The sequence below is a fragment of the Hydra vulgaris genome, chromosome 01 (assembly GCF_038396675.1).
Source record: "Hydra vulgaris chromosome 01, alternate assembly HydraT2T_AEP".
NCBI classification, from domain to species: domain Eukaryota; kingdom Metazoa; phylum Cnidaria; class Hydrozoa; order Anthoathecata; family Hydridae; genus Hydra; species Hydra vulgaris.
Window position 1 is genome coordinate 68,820,735 of NC_088920.1, and position 21,766 is coordinate 68,842,500.

The following is a 21,766-nucleotide window of genomic DNA, read 5'->3' on the forward strand; positions in this document are numbered from 1 at the left end:
TATTTTCATTAAAAGTTTACCATGGGCATTATATTTGACATTATATTTAAACTTCTGTTGTAAGTTTGAGTTGTACTTTTTTTTTTTTTGACTTTTAAAATGCTTAACGTGACTTTTATATACCACCTCATTTTTATTTGTTTTAGTCTTAAAACACTTGATATATAATTTTTTTAACTTTGGAAAGTTTCCTGAGTCGGTAAAAAAGTCAAATAATTTTATGTTTAACGTGTTCATTTAAATTACGACCTGATTCAATAAACAGATTAAAGGTGGAAAATTTAAAAATATCAAATGTTAACAACAAACTAACAACCTATCAAAATAAAATAACGAATGGTAACAGCAATTAATAGCACATCAAATTTCATTATCAAAGTATCAACAGCCTGTCAAAATAGCATAACGAATCTATTAAATAACTTCTTACAAACCGTATTCTACTGAGAAACTAAACTTGTAATGATGATATTAGTATTGATAAAGTTATTTTCCTAATGATTTCAGTTACCCAAATAAATTCAAAGCAGGTGATGATTTGGTAATGATTAGATAAACATAACCCTTGTCGAACTTTTTAACTAAGATATTCAAATAAAACAAAAAAGATATACGAAATAAATAAGGCTGTAGTTTTTTATTATTTACCTTTGTTCGAGCAGGAATTTAAACTTGAAGTACAAAACAATTTTTGAAAAATAAAGTTATTATTAAATTTGTAATTAGTTTTGTTACTATATGTTAAACCGTTTTAAAATTGTTTTATTCATTTATGAAGAATTATGTAATTTAGTTTTTACACTCTTTTGTGTTAATAAATTCATTTAAAAAAAGCGTCATTTATATATTCTAAGTTAGAATATATAAATGATACTTTTTAATGTTTTAGTGTTAGAGTCTAACACTAAAGAATTATTCATTTACACACTATACAATTATTTATTCCATCATACACTAAAAAGTTGAATACAAATATTTATTGCAATACTTAGCTATTTTAGCAGTAGTCAATTATATGAATTTAATGGTGAATTTTGTGTCATTGTCTTTCTCACCGACAGTGCGTGGCTAATAAATCGGGGCCCAAACCCCCTTCCCCCCACGCGTCAAAAAACAACAACGATCTGTTATTTAAGCCCCAAAATCCTTAAAAAAGTTCTATTAGAAATTGCTCAGACGCATAAAAAGATCCTTAAATTTGAAAAAGGATCCCTAAATTCGCAAATCCCTCCCTTTCCCAATTAGAGAGCGTGGAAAAGCCTAGTCCTATGTATTGATTGAATAGGTAGATCAGATTACCCATAATGGGTAAACAAAAACGTCAATATCTAAAATACTATAATCATTTAAAGAATCGTACAACAAGCTGAAGTTAATACACTGGTAATTATGCTATCGATTAAAACTGCATAACTTTTAATCGACTGCATAATTACCCGTTTGTTAACTTATGCTATATAATGTGCCAATGCATATGAAAAACTCTTAAAATTTGTATAATTTATGTCAAACAAAGCCATAACAAACAAATAAAACTGTTTTTGCCACATCTCATGGAAGATCAACATGTGACCTAGTAGTAGTAAAAATTTACAGACACAAGAAAGATTTTAAAGTGTAAAAATCAATTTCTTATAGTAGATAATTGATTTTTGTGTAAAATTGCAAGGAATTAAATTACACGTGAATAGTAATGTCATATGTCAAAGATATGATTCCGGAAGACTTACAACTTTATGAGAGAGTTTAGGAGCTTTTTTTAATTAATTTATCGAACATGCTAACGCTGTGTATGATTGAGCGTTGTGTTAAAGATCCTTTTATAAGTAAAATATAAACCCAGCTGCTGGTATATATAATATAAATGATGAAAACCCCTGTGATTCTTTTAATTTTTTTTATTTTTACTAGAAATTCGAAGGTGTTACATCGCATATTTATAATGATAAAATTTAACAGACTTAATTTACTATTAGCAAATTAAGTCTATTAAATTTATAAATTCTATCATAATTTTTATTAATTCTATTATTATTATTATTATTATTATTATTGTTATTATTATTATTATTATTATTATTATTATTATTTCTAATATAAAATTAAGTCTATTAAATTAAAATTATTAAACCGAGTAATATTAGGTTAAAGTATTTTTATGGGTTTATGAAAAATACTAGTGCTTTAAACTAAACTCCTGAGCAAATCTTGCAGCTAACAACAACCTGGGTTCTTCTTAATAATTTTTCATACCATTCCCATTAACCGTTTATGGGAATATTAATGGGGATTCAGGGTTAATGTTTAATGCTGAATTATAAACACTTGTTCTTAATAACATAACACATGTCTAGTAGACCTGTTCAAAATTGTCTTCAAAATTGTGGGTCGACTCCTAAATGTGCTTTATGTAATAAGTAAGCTCTTGATTCAACAATTTGTTCAACAAAATTTTGTTTTAGGGCAGCTTAAGATCCTTAAACATTTGACCAGTCTTAACATTAACTATAAAAAATATTGAAAAAGAAATATCAATCTGAATTTAGAAACATCAAAAGTAATTTTATTTTGAAAAAGAACACAAAAAATGAATAAGGTGACTTGTGAAGTAGTGTTGAAAAACAATTACATAAACTGTAAATATATTTCTAAACCATGTTGACTTTTTGTATTTTTAGTTACAAAAATGCAAGTATTAGTATTACTTTTAAGTATAGTAATTTCATTAGCTCAAGTAGATGAGGAAGATATACAACGAGCTCATCAGCAATATGCTGATGCTCTTAAACATGATGGAATGAAGCGTGTAGTGGCAGCTGATGCAAGTAATTTAGATCAAATTCTAAAGAAGAATCGTTTAGTATATATTTTATTTTGGATAGACAATAATCAAGCTACTGAAAAATTGAATGAAAATGAGTTAAACACTTTAGAAGTAAGTTTTTTTTTAAGTTTTACATTTTATTTTGTTTTCAAAATATTTATCAACTACACATTATTTAAATATTTGCACAGTTCATACTTAGCTGTGCATAAAACATTGATATAATTAATAATAATTAATTAATAAATAAAACATATTGTCATTCTGAATATCTTTGAGTATTAAAGCTATAATAATCATAATAGTTACTTTAGTTAAGTGGTAAAAACTAAATTTGTTGGTCACAAATTGTTGCAACTTGTGACTTTGCCAACCATTAATATAAGTTATACTCACATTAATGGATGGATAAATTAACAACTTTTAATTTTTTTTAATAATTCTAGTAAAATTACACAAGTTGATTTTACAACAGTTTAGGATTGGCAGTTGTATCTGTGCATTAAAGTTTTATTCAACATTTGTCAAAATTATCATATTTAAAGAAAACTTTTTTTGTGTGTGGATTTTCCATAAACTTTCAGATTATTACAATATTTGTTAAATATACACCAAGAGAAAAATCAAAAAAACTGACACAGTTTATTTTGTGAATCTTAACTTATTATGCGTTTGTAATAAGTTATGATTCATAAAACAAATTGCTCTTTAAATTTCATAGTTTCCATTGTAAATTATTATCTAAACTTTCTATTGTATTAATCAAAGTGACATGAAAAAAGAATAGTTTTTACTCTTGTAGACACAAAGAGAAGTAGTGTTTTTTCATCTGCTGTGATTCCAGCCCAAACCATCAATAAAGCTGAGTGGAAAACATGTTTTACATTTTTATGGGAGTTTTAATTGCATAAAAACTGTTGTTTTGTTTGTTAAGCACTGAAAAGTAAACAACTTTTGCTTAGCGAAATTTTGCGGTATTATTATCCAGTGAATTATTGCAAATGATCATATCATTGAGTCATTTGCTTTTGTTTAGAGTTGAACTCTTTTTGCTTAACTTTCACTATTGATGGCTCAGAAATCATTTTTTCATGTGATAATTGTCAGACACTTTGGTCTGGATTTTGTAAACCCTCCTTACTTTCTTTCATTCTATATTAGTATAATGTCCATGTTCAATCAGGGTAACTATTGCTGGAGCAGTTAATGCATCTTATGAAATGTTTTGCATCAAGCCTGTATGAGTAACATGCTTGTAGATTGGGGTAGAGATTGTAGTAGAGATTGAAACTAACCCTAGTTGTAATTCTTCTTTTAGGGCTTCCACATTTCAATAGGTTTTCCTTGACAAAAATCCATTGGATTAAAGTCAGGTGATGAGGGTGGCTGCATATCTGGTGTTTAAACATGAGGAATAACATAACATGGTGTTCAAATATAATCTTTGAGAAACTTGACAGTTTTCTTGGCTTGATGGGCTGAAGCAAAATCCTTCTGAAAAATACATTGCTTTAGCTTTAACTTTTTCTTAGACCAGAAAAGCAAATGATCACTCAAAAGTACAATATAGAGTTCTAAATTGATTTTTACCCCTTTTGGAAAAAAAACTAGAGTGCATCCGTCAGGGTGCTGTCTCTTTAGAATGGCACTGTCTTCAACTGAGATGTCTTTTCTGGACTTTCCAATGATCCTGTTGTTTTATTGATTTGGTTCAGGCTGAACAGTGAAGAATTTTTCAATATTGGCTTAAATTTGGAATTGAGGCTGGTTTAAAGATGTTATTTTAAAACTTTAAATTTGCACAATATGTTGTTTGTATATTAAATGACTAAATTACTTTGAAAAATTGTCACATCTATTGCTTGCATCAAAGTTCATAATTTAACTATTAATTGCATGTGGTATATGACACCCAGTGTTGAATTGATTTAAGAAAATTTGTTTCTTTTTGGGGGTGAGGATTCCATGCTTGCATAGCAAATTCAAGAGGTGGACGTATGTAGTAAGTGTATAGTTTCTTTCAGAGATTATCATCACAATTGACAAAAGCCTGTTTCCTTTGGCCAATCTTTTTGTAGGATGATGATTTAAGACTATAAGATATTTAAACACCAAGATCTTGTTTGGTGGTAGTTTTTGCAAAATTGAGTTGTAAATTAGTATTGACGTTAAGAGTGCATTTAGACATAAGATTATTTTTTCGAACATGAATAACTTTACATTCATTTATATTATTTATATTTTATATTTAGAAGTATTTGCTGTGACTGAAAGATTTTATCTTATGATGTGACTGAAAGATTTTATTGTGCATTAGATGGAGGCGGAGAGGCTAGGGCTGTTGCTCATGACATATCTAAGGCTTTACACAAAGTTTGGCATATTGGTCTTCTCATAAGCTTGCTTCATATGGTGTATCTGGGAAAGTTTTTGAGATTATCCAATCGTTTTTTTCTAACTGCTTTATTAAAGTCATCCTTGAAGGCCAACACTCTTCTTTATTTCGAGTAACTTCTGGGGTGCCTCAAGGTTCTATCCTTGGTCCTATTTTGTTTCTTATCTACATTAATAATTTTCCTGACAACCTTACATCTAAAGTAGCTCTTGCTGATGACTCAACTTTATACTCCTGTCTTGACAAAAAGTCTTCTCTTTTTGATTGCTTGGAACAGGCAGCCTATCTTGAATCTGATCTCACTTCTGTAACAGATTGGGCTCACAAAGACTTGTAAATTTTAACTCCAACATAACTCAGTTATTTACTGCAAACTTTCTCTTCTAGGCAAGGTCCAAAAACGCATTGTAAACATAGTTGGACCTGGTTTATCTGCTAAGCTTGAGCCTCTTTCCCAGTAGCGTAAAGTTGCATCTCATTCTTTTTTCTACAAATACTATCATGGTCGCTGTTCAAAGGATTTATTTCTAGTCCCATCAACTAAAACTTATTCTTGCTTGACTTGTTATTCATCAAAGTCTCATTCAATTACTGTATCTGTCCCTTGCATGCCCCAAAAAATTTTATTTGTCTAGCTTTTTTCCCCGCACTTCAGCCCTATGGAACTCTCTCCCATCTTCATATTTTCCTGACAACTTTTTAAGTCTTCTCTGTTAACTATTTCCTTGCTCTATAACTCTATTCTTTTTTTTTTCTAGTAACTCCCAATTTAATAGTGGTTGGTTGCAGCCTTGTTGGGAGTGAATCAGAATAAAATAAAATAAAAATTTGGCCTTATCAGTATACATTTTTTGTAGAAAAGAGAGTTTATTGGGAAGGTCATTGATATAAATAACAAATAATACTAGATCAAGTGCAAAACCTTGTGGAACTCTGCTAACAATATCATTCTGAAATAAATTTACTAAGAACTACACGTTGTGTTTGGTTTGATAGGAAAGAGTTTAACTGTTTGTGAGTTTTACCTTGAATTCCATTTTTGAGTTTTTTTTAAGTTATCTTAAGTTTTTTATGAGTGACTTTGTAAATGGAAATGGAATGACACAGTCAAAAAGGATTATATTAACAGGATTTTTGTTTGAAACTGATTTGATTGCAAATCTCAGTGTTTCTTGAAGCTTTCTTGTTAGCTTTGTTGTTAACAAAAATTTTATATTTCCTTTTTTTAAAGAGTAGTGCAATATTAACACAGGAACATTTTGTTGAAAAGTTTGTTCAAAAGTTGTTCAAAAATTAAGAAATAAGTAAAACAAAAGTGCAAGTGGTAAGAACCAAGTTGTAGCTTAATTTTTAAGTACATGTGGATTTACTCCATTTATTTCAATTGATATGTAAGTGTCTAAACTGGATTAGTGTGAAATTTGTAATTAGGTAGTGAATCACTTTTTTGTATAGAGAAAATGAGCTAAATTGCTTGTTAAGAGTATATTCAATTTTGGTTTTGTTAGCAGTATTTTTATTTCTGAACAGTTTCTAATATTGTTGAGATTTTTGACAGTTTTTTCTATTAAAGTTTCTGTTGTATAAAATATGCATACAGGCATTTTAAATTATTATTGTTGGTAGTAAGTGAATATTCAAATGTTCAAATACATAACTTTGTTCATATGCATATATATACATAACTTTTTTTGACCACGAAATGGTTATGTGGTCTTGCTTTGTAAATGAGTAGTGCAGAGTTGGTTGTATCACTGATTCTCTCAGGAGATTTAGAAATTACATAATCTATTGGATTATTTACCAACATTTATGAAAGATAGAAAAATGATTGCTTGTAAAATGGCTTTATCATTAAGCATACCAATAAATCTTTTACCAGGGCTATTATATATTAGGGATATTAAAGTCTCAGTAAAAAAACAAAACAAGATATTTTTATTGTTTGCTGTATTTTTTTAAAAATACTTATACTAATTTGGAAACCATTGAAGCAGGTATCAATTATGTCATCTTGTCAAAAATATCCTTGTTATCATCAGTCTATCCACAGACATTTAATATTGCTGCTTGGACAACCTAAGAATTATCCAAGCCAGGGGCGCCAAAAGCATTTTTTGGTCTTTGAGATAGCTAACTTTGAGGCTCTGAGCAAACTCCAAATATTTATGTTTGTACTTATGTCAAATAAGGATGGTTTGCAAAAAAATTGCCCCAAACATGAGAGCAACAAGTTGATGAAGTTTTTGTACTATTTTCAACTAGACTTATATTCATTGATAAATTTTAAGTTTCATAATATCATCTCTCAGCGTTCAAAAATTATGACAATATAAAATTTGCAACCCCCTTTACATTTGTCTAAAGATTTGGAAAAGTGCATGAATAAGCGTTTTAACTTTCTGAAACACCACTGACTGTCCAAAGAAACATCTTTGATTTGAAGAGATAAAAAATCACCAAGCATTACCCTAACCTTGCCATTTTTTTTTAACCTTGCTATTTTTGCGCACAAGTACATCTGCACAGCTGTGACATCTGTATGATCAGAATTTGTTTTTTAGACTGGCATCGTATGTGGTCAATCAACAATACGCATCTATTGTACATGAAACAGTGGACATGTTAGTATTTCTGAATCGTTTTAGGGGCTTGTTCTATCTCGATGGTTGAAGTAAAATAAAACTTTTATAAAATTGAAATAATTATAAATTTATGAAATAGTTATAACTCTAGAGTGTGTACTTTATGGAGTGTTTATAAATATAATTTTCCAAAAATGTTTAAAAAAAAAATATGACATGACAGGTATATGACATTTTAAAGATTTTTCAAAAGTCTTAGTTCTAAGTTATAATTGTATAATTAAAATGTAAATACTTTTCTTATTTTTTGATTGTGTCATTATTACTCTTGTATTAAACTGAAAGTCATTTTATAAAAATTTTTGATTGACGCATAATTTTAGATAGTTGCACAAGTATTTGAAAGTCAAAGTGTTAAGTTCTGCACTTGCGAAGTTATGGCTAATCAAAAGTTTGCTGTATCTGCAGGTTGTAATAAACAATATTTAATAATATTTGCAGGTTATGATAAATAATATTTAATATCTGCAGGTTGTAATAAAAAATAAATTTTTAATTACAAAAAAATATTTTCACTACATTGCGAAGCATTATTAATCTCCCTGTTGTTTGTTTCTGTTTTTTTAGGAGTTAAATATACAGGAATGGTAAAAATATTTAACAATGGAAGACCGTCTACTTATTCTGGTCAGAGGTAATTTTCAACATCATATTAAAGTAATAATTTTTGTTTAATATAAAGTTGTATTATAAGTTGTATATTTAAAAGTTGTATATTTATTATATAAATTTATAAATAAGAATTAAATTTTTATATGAATTATATATTACTTTCTTTTTTACTTATAATATAATAAATATATATTAAAATATTATTTTAAATTTTAATTAGTTTTATCCTTTAAGATAAAATTATATTTAGTATTTATTATTATTTTTAAATATTATTATGTTTATAATTTATTCATTATTATTTTGTTTTATATTTATTATTTTTATTTAGGACAATCAAAAATATGCTCTACAAAAATATTTTTATTATCATAAATTATGTTTTGAAAAACCAATAATAAGCAGTTAAAATATACAAAAAATATTATTTTCTATTAATATTTTCTTCTTCTATGCTTTAACTTAAATGAGCATTTCTTTGTATTGTTTTGTTTTACAACAAAAACAGTTTCTAAAAACAAGTAACTAATGAAATGTAACAATAAATATTTATTCAGTTAAACTTTTCATTAGTGTAAAAAAAAGGTTCTGTAGACATTTTTGTACATAGAAAACTTTTATGTACAAAAATGTCTTTAGAGCCAATAAGCTTATTCAAAGCTAAGGTCTTCAAAATATTGGATTAATAGATAATCTACATTGCTCTGATTAATAGATCCACATTGCTCTGAGATGTTTTTAAAATATTAAAATCATGTTTTTTTTTTCAGTTAATTGTTTTAATTTATTTTTAATTGAATAATGTTTTCTCATTTACTTTTAAAATTGCACCAGTAACAACTTTTTTGCATATATAATAGTTCTTCATAAAATTCCGGTTTTTAATTGTTAATTTTAGAAATCCATAACTTAGCTCTTATTGACAGATAATCTTATAGATCTTTTGAGATTTTGACTAAAGCTGCCTTTGCTTAAGTACTTAGTGCAATTCATATACAATACAAGTTAAGTCTGTTATTTTTGGGTAAATTGTTTATTTATTTCTTTTAGCTTGCACTATTTGTGGTGCAGCATCAGAAATAAACAACAAAAATGGTTGTAATTTTGTTAATAAAATAATCACTAAAAATCTTTACAAACTCATCAAAAAACCAAACAATAGTGCTCTTAATTTAATATTCCTGAACTACATCTTGTTTTCCAGTCTGCTTGTAAATGCTTGGAAATGTGGTTCCAATTTTTTTTTTTAATCTGGTAATTGTTCCAATGGTCTATTCTTGTCTGGTAATTGTTCTGACCCCTATGGGGTCTAATCAGTCTTCTTACTAATATCAATCAGTAAATTAAGTTATTATTTAACATGCATCTAATATCTCATATTCTGTGTCTAATATCTAATATCTCATATTTGTATGAAATGAAAGGAGAATGTTCATTGAAAACAACTTGAATACTGCAGTTATAAAAGAATGATCCAATAGTTTTAAAATCTTTCCCAGATATACCATATGAAGCCAGTTTAGGTAGAAAGCTAGCGTGCCAGACTTTGTCAAAAGTCTTTGATATGTCAAGAGTAAAATCTCTTTTCTTTTTTGCCTCTGCCCAATTCACAAAGCCTTTCTGTTATAACAATTAGCAAATCAGCTGAAGAACTAGGATTAAATTGGTAATGAATGAGTTATAAACTTCCTAGTTAAATACTATTTCTTTTTTCCTAGCAGTGCTCTGTGATAAGACCATAAGGATCTCTTCGAGCACCTTAATAACAACAACAACAAAAAAAAGGGTCAAAGGAATCTTTTTTTTAATACATCCAATACAAAAATTCTCCGGAATTTTTGTATTGGATGTATTAAAAAAAATCACATATGCCATTTTTCAGCACACAGAAGAAAAAAAGGTTTAGTTGAGCACTTAACTAAATAGTAAAGAGAATACTGAATAGAGTACTGAAGAACTATCAATGTTGTCTGGAATACAAACTGTAGAAAATTTTAAGAGAGACTTTAACAAATAAAGACTAGTTTAAATATCTAACACTGGACTAACCTGTTTTTAATCTAGGATGGCAAGAAAAGTCAGAGAGAAAAAGAATAAAAAGATTCAAGATGAATTAGAGGAAAAAATTTCCTTTGCAATAGTTCTGATTATTCTTTGGAGAGGTACAATAAGATACATGAAAGGTTTTTATTTTAAAGTCTCTTTTGAGATAAAATATGAGATTTAGTAAACTAAGAATAACAGAGCTTAGCATCGCGCAGTGAAGCGAAATGGTCAAAAAGTGGCCAAAACTCAAAATTTTGTAAAGTAATAAACGTTTTTATTAAATTATTGTTCCAATTCAAAAACAAACTTAAAAAGTGGGCAATTAAAAACTTTTCAAGTTGTAGACCCCTCCTCTTAACCTCTCTTCCCTCCCCCTCCTCCCTTGAACTTTCAATGCAATTTTTTTTAATTTTTAGATTCTAGAAATTATTCTAAAAATATTTTATAAGTGAAAAAAATATTTACCTTATTTATTAAGCATTAATATGTAATTGATTATAAATACTGACTATATATACTGATAAGTGAATTTATACATGAAAAAGTTTAAATTTGAAAAGATAATATTTATTAAGAAAAAAATAACTATTCATCTCCTCTGAGGAGGTCCTATATGTCAGGATCAAGGTTAGGACCAGTAAATGTCTTGGGGTTCCTGAAAGCAATCGAAGAGATGGCAGGGTCGCTTCTTATTAGTAAATAATGGAATTGGTTCTGCATCACATTCTAGATATTTTGCATGTGTGATTGAGTCTTGCATTTCGTATGGGCTTATTTTGTGCTTCCTGAGCCTTCTCCGAATACGCTCCAATGGTAAGATCCGAATACTCAGCAATTATAAATCCATGTTCAAGAACCTTTTTAATTTTTTTTTTAGGTGCCCCAAGAAGACCTAACGGTCTTGTCACAGAGCACCACGGAATGCATTTAACCAGGAAGTACACGCCTCCTTCCTTACTGTGATCCGACAATATGTCCAGAACTCATTTCGAGCCTAGATCTCCTGCTTCTAAAGCAAGCGCTCTAACCACTGCGCCACGGCTGCACCTTATGAACCTTATGAAGTGTAGATGGCATAATGTACCAAGGATAGGTTTCCACTATCAGCTCTGAAGTTTTATAACACTATGCTTTAAAAGCATCCAAGTTCAGGTGGAATCCAATGCAAACAGCATTTAATATGTTTCTTAGTCTTAAAATGATGTCAAAACTAACTCCTGTTATTTCAGAGAAAGATTCTGCTGCTAGAAATATCCTCTTGTTCCAGCTTGTTCATTTCACTAGGCTTGGCAAAACAAACATTGCAAGATTGAGTTGAGTTTGTATCTGTTATAGCATTCACTGTCTTGCCGTCCAACATGGTCATCTCAATTTTTATTTTTATTTTTGCTTTCTGGTTAGAGAAGAGGATTTCAAGTTCAAAATCTTGAAGACTTTCTATTTGGTCCTAACATCTAATTTTTCAGCTCTTGTTGACTCTTTTGTTTCTTTTTGGTATTGCAGGTGAACCTGTATTCAAGATTCAAGAAATATGGATGAAACACTTTTCCAGACATAATGTGAACTCCCAAATTTTTAATTTTAATACTAGTGTCAAATGAGGATGTGTTACAAAATATTACGGTTATTGGAGCTTGGAAACATGAAGAACCCAAATAACGGCCCCCTCCAACCCTTTGAGAGGGGGGACAGTATTTTAAACTTCATTGTTTTCAAAATTTAAAATAAAGTTTAATTTTATCAATAGAATTCAAATTTCATAAAAAAATCTTTTGGTGTTCAGAAATAATGACCACGTACAGTTTACAACCCCCTCATTGTGGGGGGAAAAATATTTTACACAGATTTTTATTTTTTATACTTATGCCCATAAATCCATTTCGGGCAATTTGGAGCAGCTGATTTTTCTTTAGTTATCCAACATCCCCTAGGATAAAAAAGTCATTTCAGGGTGGAACTCTGCGGAGCTTTTGATATTCTTTTCAAAAACAATATTTATCGGAAAATTTATACTTTCACCTAATATTTTAATTACTCATTTGGCAAAAGCTATATTCAATATTTTAGGCTTTTTACTTTTGAAAAAGATAAAAGAATACCTAAATAAAACTTTATGATAAAAAAAAAATCAAAAAATCATCTAAATGAGTAAAAAAAATAAAAATTAGAAATAAAAGTTATTCTACTAGGTAGGAAAAAATACTTCTCTGACTAGGAAAGTAGACATAAGAGAACTAAAATATATATTTTTCTTATCATTTGATATTTTTTCTAATAGGTTGTAAAAAAAATTAATGAAAATGGTGTATTAAAAAAATTCCACTTATGGCGACTTTTTGAGCTTTTCGCTTCATAGTGCGTCATGTAGCACCTTTCTGCATTGATTTCTTGCAATAAAAAGCCAAACCATTCATTGCGATGAGTAATAAAGTCACCTACAATGATATTGGCTGAAGGATAAAAAGAAAAGAAAGAAAAATTCTTCAATTTAATCAAAAATAAAATCTAAAAGAGTACAGTCTTTAGAAGAGGAAGAATAATGAGGTGCTAAACATAAAAACATAAAAAGGTTATTGGAGAAAATGTCTGAAAGCTATTACAGAGTTTGTGAAACTTACTGCCAGATGAATCAACCTCTCTTATAATCATTAAATTAGCTGCATCCTCATAAATATAAACCTTAACTGGAGATAACAGGATACAAAGCTATCAGGGAGGCTTAACTTAGAAGTTCTTAAACATCCTAGGAAGGAAACGATATAACATGGGTTATATTTATGTACTTACCTAAAAGTCTTTGCTTAGGAGGCCTTCTACAAAACATTACCTAGATGAATTTAACTGCCCAAGATAAGTATTTTTATCAAGACACCATTTCTAGTTTTTATTTAATTAAGAGCCCCAAAGTAATTAAAGCTACCTGAATCAAAGAGATTTAAAGATTTTTAGTGAAAGAGATTTTTAGTGAAAAAGTTTTTTTTAGAGGTAAAAGTCATCGCCAAAAATCATTAAGAAAATTTCCGTTTAGGTTTAATAGATAGTAGTAAAATATGTCATAAAGCTTGATGGGAGCTTTTCTATAATTGTTTTTCATAATTGAAAAGTTTTAGAATTTTTTTTTGTATTTGATCTTTATAATACAATCCATAAAACACTTTTCTTTAAAGTAAAAAATAAATGAATGTACTTTATTATGTAAGACTTTACAATTACTTAAGGTCAGTTTTCATATATTTAAAATGGTAGCAGGTCAGTTGCATGATTGTTGAAAGTCAAATGTGCGACCATATAGAAATATTGGTCGTACCAATTACTGTACTGTATGGAAACATTGGTCGTGTGACAAATTTTGTCTTGCAAGGTTGTTTTATAGTTGTGCGATTTTATGTGTTCTAGAAATAGAAATTATCTCTTTAGGAAGAAAATTTTTTTACCCCAAAAAATAATTGGGTGATTCTAGTATGGTGGTTCTAAAATATGATTGGGTATTCTATTTTTGTGCATTGTACTATATCTTTATTGGTTGGATACTGAGCAACGCAACCAATAATTTTCAAAAATAAAATGTAGACAAAAATAATTATGTAATTTAATGGAAACATTAGTTCGTTGGTCACTCCTCCTTGGACAGTATTCAATTTTTCTTGATATTATCTTAAAGTGCGCCTTTGAAAATATAACAAGTCTCTAGAATATTATAAATGTTTTTAAAAGTATGTCATGTTGGTTCTCAAATGAGGCGAAATTTTATAAAAGTTTAGAAAAGTAATAATTGTATTTTAAAAAATTTATTACTTTTAATTTTACTGAAAAAAATTTGTTTTTGCAAGCTTTTTTCATTATAATTTTTTTTTTTTTTTTTTTATAAAATTGTCTAGGCACACCACAAGATTTTTTAGAACATTGATATTTTTCCAGAGTATTTTTGATATGAATGGACTACTTTAGCACAGCCAGGTTAAATAAATTCAAAAAAAAAAAAAAAAATTCATTGCACCCTAATCATCAGCAAGTCAATTTATTTTTTTCTGGGTGTATAAATTATTATTTGGTAAAAAGACCCTTATACTAATAATTTCTTAATATAATGTTATCCAAACTATAGGGAATGGAGGAAATATCCACTTAAAGTGGATATCTCCTCCATTGCCTATAGTTTGGTAGACAGTAGAGGGCGCAGAGATCGACATTTCAACATTCATAACTCAATATAGCCCAAATTTGGACGTACAATGTTTTATAATTAACCCAATAATAAATACACATGGTTGTCAGAAAGTATATATTTATATACTATCTGACAACCAATATATATATATATATATATATATATTTATATATATATATATATATATATATATATATATATATATATATATATATATATATATTTATATATATAAAAATAAATATATATATATATATATGAAGACCTCTGTTGAAAAACCGGCATTGTCACATTTAAAAAGTATTGAGAAAGTATTTATTGATCATTAATAAAAGTCTTTATTTGAAGCAAGTGAAACTAAGCCATTTAAAAAAATTTATATTATAATTATTTTATTTAAAATTTATTCAAAAACAAAACATTTTGTAATTTTTTATACAAAATTTTTTTTTTCTTTGCTTTAAATAAAGACATTTATTAATGATCAACAAATACTTTCTCAATTCTTTTTAAATGTGACAACGCCGGTTTTTCCACTGAGGTCTTCATATATATTTATATATATATATATATAACTTGAATTGCTAGTTTAGATGAGTACTCTGACATCACAATGAAAAAGCCTGCTGCCAGGGGCTTCAGTACATACATCAACTGGCAAATAGCCTGACTAGCAGCATAGTGCTGGTACATTGAATGAGGATTTGGTATGCAAATGCTCATCAAAACAAGCTATAGAAGATAATATATACATTATATATATATATATATATATATATATATATATATATATATATATATATATATATATATATATATATATATATATATATATAATGTTCGATCTCCACCACGATCTCCACCACGTCCCTGGTAGTACCGCGCTCAACTTGTTTCTCCGCGCAGCGGCCTTGTTCGTCAAGGTTCGTGTTTCGAAGTTATAGAGTTGAGAGAGGGTTATAACCCTTAAGTAGCCTCCTCATCTGTAGTGGCTTTATCGGCCTTGAGGAGGTGAATAACAAAAAAAAAAAAAAGAAAAATATGTATATATATATATATATATATATATATATATATATATATATATATATATATATATATATATATTGAACGTCGTAATAGCATAAAATAAGTAATTATTTTTAAAAATAACACGATGTTTTTTATTCTTGACATGTTTCGTAAAATTTTATTTACATTTTCAAAAGATTATTTTACAATAATAAAAAACTCTGAAATATATATTAAAAAATAGAAGTCTTTACAGAGAAATATTAACGGACAAATAACTATACATAATAAACCAATATATTTATTACAAAATAACTCGGTAAATAACCAATAAAAATAACCAACTGTCAAAAAATATATATATATATATATAAATAAACTGACAGTAAAATTAAATAGATAAGTTTATAGTATAATGTAAAGCTTGTTTATTAAGTGAGGGACTTTCCCATTTAATGTGGAGGGCTTCTTTTATCTTTAATTTGTGTTTGTTTGGGGCATTATCCAAAATCTCAAAAGAATCACAGTTAGCCAAATTTTTGCAATTAAGAGATAAATTTAAGTGTTTAAATATATGAGATTGTTTATCACTTTTAAGGTGCTCATTTATTCTAGTTGCCAAGTGTCTGGAGGTTTCTCCAATATAACTGGCATTACAGCCAGCGCAAGAAAATTTATAGACAACATGAGATTTAAGCAGTTTAGGAAGTGACTCTTTTAAGCAAAAACAATCTTGTATTTTATTAGTAGTGAAAATTAATTTTATTAGAATATCCTTGCAATATTTATGAACAATTTTTGAAATTTTCCTTTTAGTGTAATTAGAGTACATTCCAATGTATGGAATCTTAAAGTATCTTATATTAAGCTATTAACAATGTCTTATATTAAGCTATTAACAGATGGGTTCATTTTCTTATCAATATAGGATTTAATTTCATAGTCAATAATTTTTTGTGGAAATTTATTATTTTGTAAAACTAATGATAGATTCTTAATATCTTTATCAAAACCAAACCAAGAATTATTAATTTTAAATGTACGATCAATCAAACACCGAACAAGTCCAAATTTCTATTATCCGAAAGTCCAAAATTCTATTATCCAAAATTATGTTATCCAAAATTCTATTATCCAAAATTCTATTATCCGAAATATCTTGGTTTCAAAATACCACATGCAAGTTATAATGATATAATCTCGATTAAAAAGCGATTGCTTAAAAGTGCTTTACATAATAGAATAAATGTAAAGAAATTATTGGACAAAGAGTTAGAAAATTTGAAATCTCAAGTAAGAAAAAGCTGTTCAGCTTTGCAATGGTATCTTTTAACTATGGTAATCAAAAACAATATAAAAAAGAAAGAGCTTTCAATCATTAAAACTCACGAAAAGAAATTATGTTCGCTTCTGTAAACCACTAAAGTGGGCAAGAGCAAAAGCTCTCACTTCCTGCTGAGCTGCAATATTAAATTAGGATTTAATATTGCAGCTCTGAGTTTCATCTTCAGGCAAGTAGTAAAAATTTAATTATGTATGTATGTATATATGTATATGTATATGTATATGTATATATATATATATATATATATATATATATATATATATATATATATATATATATATATATATATATATATTTATATATGTATATTAGAATTATGACTTTTTTTCAACCCCATGCTCCTGTACTGTAGTTTGATGAACTTTTACCTAAAAAGCACGAAATGAACTATTATTTGCATATCTTTTGAAAAAAGTTCACCCCGCCATTGAAAAATCGATTTTTACATAAGTACTACTATGTATTCAAATGTATTCAGAATGTCATAGTTATTTAATAAAATAAATTTTCAATCCAACGATGACTCAGACCGTTGACCTTGGTCTCTTGCTTGTTGCATAGAAGGAAAAAAAAGGTGCAATTTATCTTTATTTTTGCATGACGAATATATTTCCTTAAAGCCTTTTTGTATGGATTCAGTACTTAAGCCAAGTTAGTATAGTCGTTTTCATCGTACAGTTGGTCTGTAAACCAATGGTCTGCCCAGCCATACAATATAAATCGCCATACTCTCTGCAGAACTGTCCTTGTTGAAGGAATTAAAATAAAGGCCAGGACTGCTAGTATTGCTCTGGAATTCCACCTCGCATTGCTGATGTTGAGTAATTTCTGAAACATGATCAATGGAAAGTGTCCCTTTTCATAAAAAAATCAGAACACTCGAGTGAGATAAAATAAAAATTTCATATCTCTCCAGCCTGATGTTTCGAGAATTACTTCTATTCCGTTATCAAACTGTGTTTTCAGTTGTTCGTACTCCTTCAACAGTTGAGATACAAATGGATATTCAACGTTCGGGGATTGTGTTTCACTTCCAAGTTCTTCATTCATCACAAAATAGAGAATTCTATTTAACACATGGTGTTGACAACTGATAAACTGAGGTTTGTTGATGCATTTCTCTGTGAAAATTCGTTGCAATATTACAACAACACCATTCTTTTTTCCAGTGTTAACGCTGGTGGTATCTGCATCAATCATTTGTATTGAATTTCATAGGTGAAATTCATCGAAGACTTTAGAAATTCCTTGAGCAATAGTTTTTACCCTGCCATCTACCAAGCCCAGGATATCCAATTTGATTTCTCATCTTTCATTTTTAAGGACGACCACTTGATAATCGATTTCGTTGATGTGCTTGCCATCAAAGTGTAAGGACCAACTTTCCATATGGAACTTTTCAATCATTTCTTTTTTCAGCTTGATTGCCTCTTTGATTGTTGACTTGTAAATAGCTGATTGACATGGTATTGGAATGTCAATGCCTTCACAAGCCAATTGCTTGCAATGTTAGCAGCTTTGTTTGTTGATACTCTTGTGTAGTTCACCAAGTTGACTGCAATTTTGCTTTTTTGATGTTTTCTGCTTGGTGTAGGTGTAGCCTCATCTTCTTCATCGTTTTCATATTCACTGTCATCAGCCTCAGAGTCAGAATCATTAAAGCTAGGATAGTAAGATGATGAATTTGATGACCTATTTAAATGTTTTTGTCTTTTAGAGGGATGGATTGTTTCTTTACTGGCCGCTTGGCCTGTAGAGTATCCCACTGTTCCTTTGCTTTCCACTTGGAAATGGTACAATTGCTTGTCCTCGAAAGATAACCATGTTCCATCCACTTTGGTAATATCGAAAATTTCATCAAGGGGTTCGTAGGTTTCCTGCTTGACACATTCATCATAGCATTTCAGTATTTTATCGAGCTTTGCTTGTATAACTTGATCAGATACATTAGGAAAGTTCGATTTATTCTTCCACAATTTGGTGACTTCTTTGGAAATTTCCACTATTCGCTTCTTTCTTCCTCTGATTTTTGGTCCAAGGAAATGGTAGCGTCCGGTAATTTGCTTTTAGAGAGGCATTCTGCACTTTTCTTCCAGTGAATATTCTTCCAAAGGGACCATTCTTCTTTTATAAGAGTCCAAATTTTACCAGACTATTGGTCCAGACATCCTTGTTCTTCTAAATGCTACTATCGTTAGGCTTGTAAATCGCCATGTATTACTTCTGTAATAACTATAAAATTAGATAAGCAGCTATATATACACAGTCAAAATTGTTCTAGAATACTCTAAATTGTTCCAGAATGTTCTAAATTGTTCTAGAATATTCTAAATTGTTCAAGAATATTCTTAATTGTTCCAGAATGTTCTAAATTGTTCTAGAATGTTCTAAAGTCACCTAAAATATTCTGGAATTTTCCAAAATCTTTTAAAGTTCTAAACACTTCTAATTTATACAAGTTTTAAATGATTTTTAGCTAAGCCACACGTATTAGTAGTAGCAGTAACAAGATTAAATAAATGACAATTCATAATTTTAATTGCGAGGTGGCCTTTTTTTACAGCCTAGAGGAATTGAACATGTTTTCAATGTTTTTTAACAAAAGTTCATTGATTTATGACACAGAAAATTTTATTTTTTAAAAAAGCCTGCTGCCAGGGTCTTCAGTGTATGCGTTGACCATCTTGTAGCCTGCTGCTACATTAACTAAGGATTTGACATAAGGCAGCAGTCTTTTCTTTCATTATTCTTTGTTTTGTTTTTCTTCTCAAAATGCCCTATGAAGCTACTGAAGATAAGAAAAAGTTTAATTTAAATACGTTAGTAGTTAGATATATATATCTACTTTAAAATAAGCAGATTTTTATTTATTACTTATTTTAATACCATAATAGATTATTATTCAGAATTCGTTTTAAAACAATAAATACCAATTTTCTTTAACTCCTTTACAAAAAAAACTTGACTCAATTAAAGGAAACCATTTAAATGGTAAAGAAGCAGTAGTAAAGTATATATATATATATATATATATATATATATATATATATATATATATATATATATATATATATATATATATATATATATATATATGTATATATATATATATATATATATATATATATATTTATATATATATATTTATATATACATATATATATACATATACATGTGTGTACATATATATATATACATGTATATACATATATATATATATATATACATATATATATATATATATATATATATATATATATATATATATATATATATATATATATATATATATATATATATATATATATGTATATACACATACACGCACACACATATACAGTACTGGACAATGAATTAGAAATTTGTACAATTTCTGTCTATTTCAACAAATATATACCAAATAGCCACCTAAAATATATAAAATATGTAAAAAATGACAAAACCAAGTGTATAGGTTTTGAAATTCAAATAAATATCTATGTAACACGCCATTTTGTTTGTTTGCATGGCGTTTTGTTTATTTAGTGACAATTTGAATATTATATATAATTTCATGAATTTTGTAAATATAAGTATTGTATGAAATGTATTAGATGAGTGAACGGTATGATGTTAATGGTATGCAATCTTTATTTGTGTAAATGTATGATACAGTTTTATTGTTTCTTTAGATTATTGTAATTAGATTAGTTTTAATTTAATAATTGTAAGTTCATTGATACAATGGGAAAAGTTTCCGATCTCAGCCCTGGTAAAAAATGTGAAATTAAAGCTTATCTCCAGTGTTCTTCAATCAAAAGTAAGGATATTGCAACAAAGCTAGGCATTTCACCAGCTTCTGTCAGTAAAACTGTAAATGAATGAGGAAGACGACGGCTCGTGATGATTGTCAACTCATATCTTTATGTAAGTTGAGTCGCAAATCATCCTCTGGTGAGCTGACAAAGCAATGGCAACTCTATTATGTCAACATCAATAGTAGAACAACAAGGAGGAGGCTTATGGAACATACTTGGCCTACAGACCAACTGTGAAGCTTTTTCTGAACAATGCCATGAAGAAGAAACGCTATGGTAAGTATTAAGTTTTTACATTTCCTGATGTATTTTATTACTCTTACTGTACTTTTTACTAATTTATCTACATGTACATGTATTAAGTATGAATATTTATTGGTTAGGGTTAAATGAAAACTGAATAGCAAAATGGTTGATTAAATTTTTTGTTTTGTTTGTTAAGGTCTGCTTTTCGGACGAGTCGTCGATCGAAACCATGCTGGAAAGAGTGCCCTTTGTTCGTAGACGTTGCACTGAACGTGATTTACCAGCCTGTACAGTTTCAAAAGTGAAACATGCTGACAAAGTTATGATGTGGAATTGCATATCCGTGTTTGGTACAGGACGGCTTCATATTGTCGAAGGTACTATGAGACAAGACCAATACAGAAACATCATCCAAGATCGACTTTATCCACAAATGAGGAAATGGTTTGGACAAAGGAGAGGAATATTTATGCAGGATGGCGCTCTATGCCATACTGCAAAATCAGTGATAGCATTTTTTCATGCTCTTGGCATAGTTGTTTTGGACTGGCCGGGGAACAGTCCCAACCTCAACCCAATAGAGGAAATATGGAACGAACTAAAGCGTGACGTTTTTAAGATGCCCTCCACTAACATGGAGATCTGATAACATGGTGATCTGATAGAACATTTGAGAA

At 28.6% G+C, this 21,766-nt stretch overlaps 1 protein-coding gene across 1 annotated transcript in view; it reads left to right on the forward strand.

Annotated features, from left to right (window-relative positions):
- Positions 1 to 2,661: 2,661 nt before the first annotated feature.
- LOC100205300 (calsequestrin-2) overlaps positions 2,662 to 21,766 on the forward strand; it is a 41,007-nt gene continuing 21,902 nt past the window's right edge. Inside the window, exons 1-3 of the mRNA XM_065789030.1 lie at positions 2,662 to 2,935; positions 8,188 to 8,272; positions 8,432 to 8,498. Coding sequence (XP_065645102.1) covers positions 2,687 to 2,935; positions 8,188 to 8,272; positions 8,432 to 8,498 — 401 coding nt within the window. The 5' untranslated portion in view covers positions 2,662 to 2,686. The remainder of the gene's footprint in view (positions 2,936 to 8,187; positions 8,273 to 8,431; positions 8,499 to 21,766) is intronic.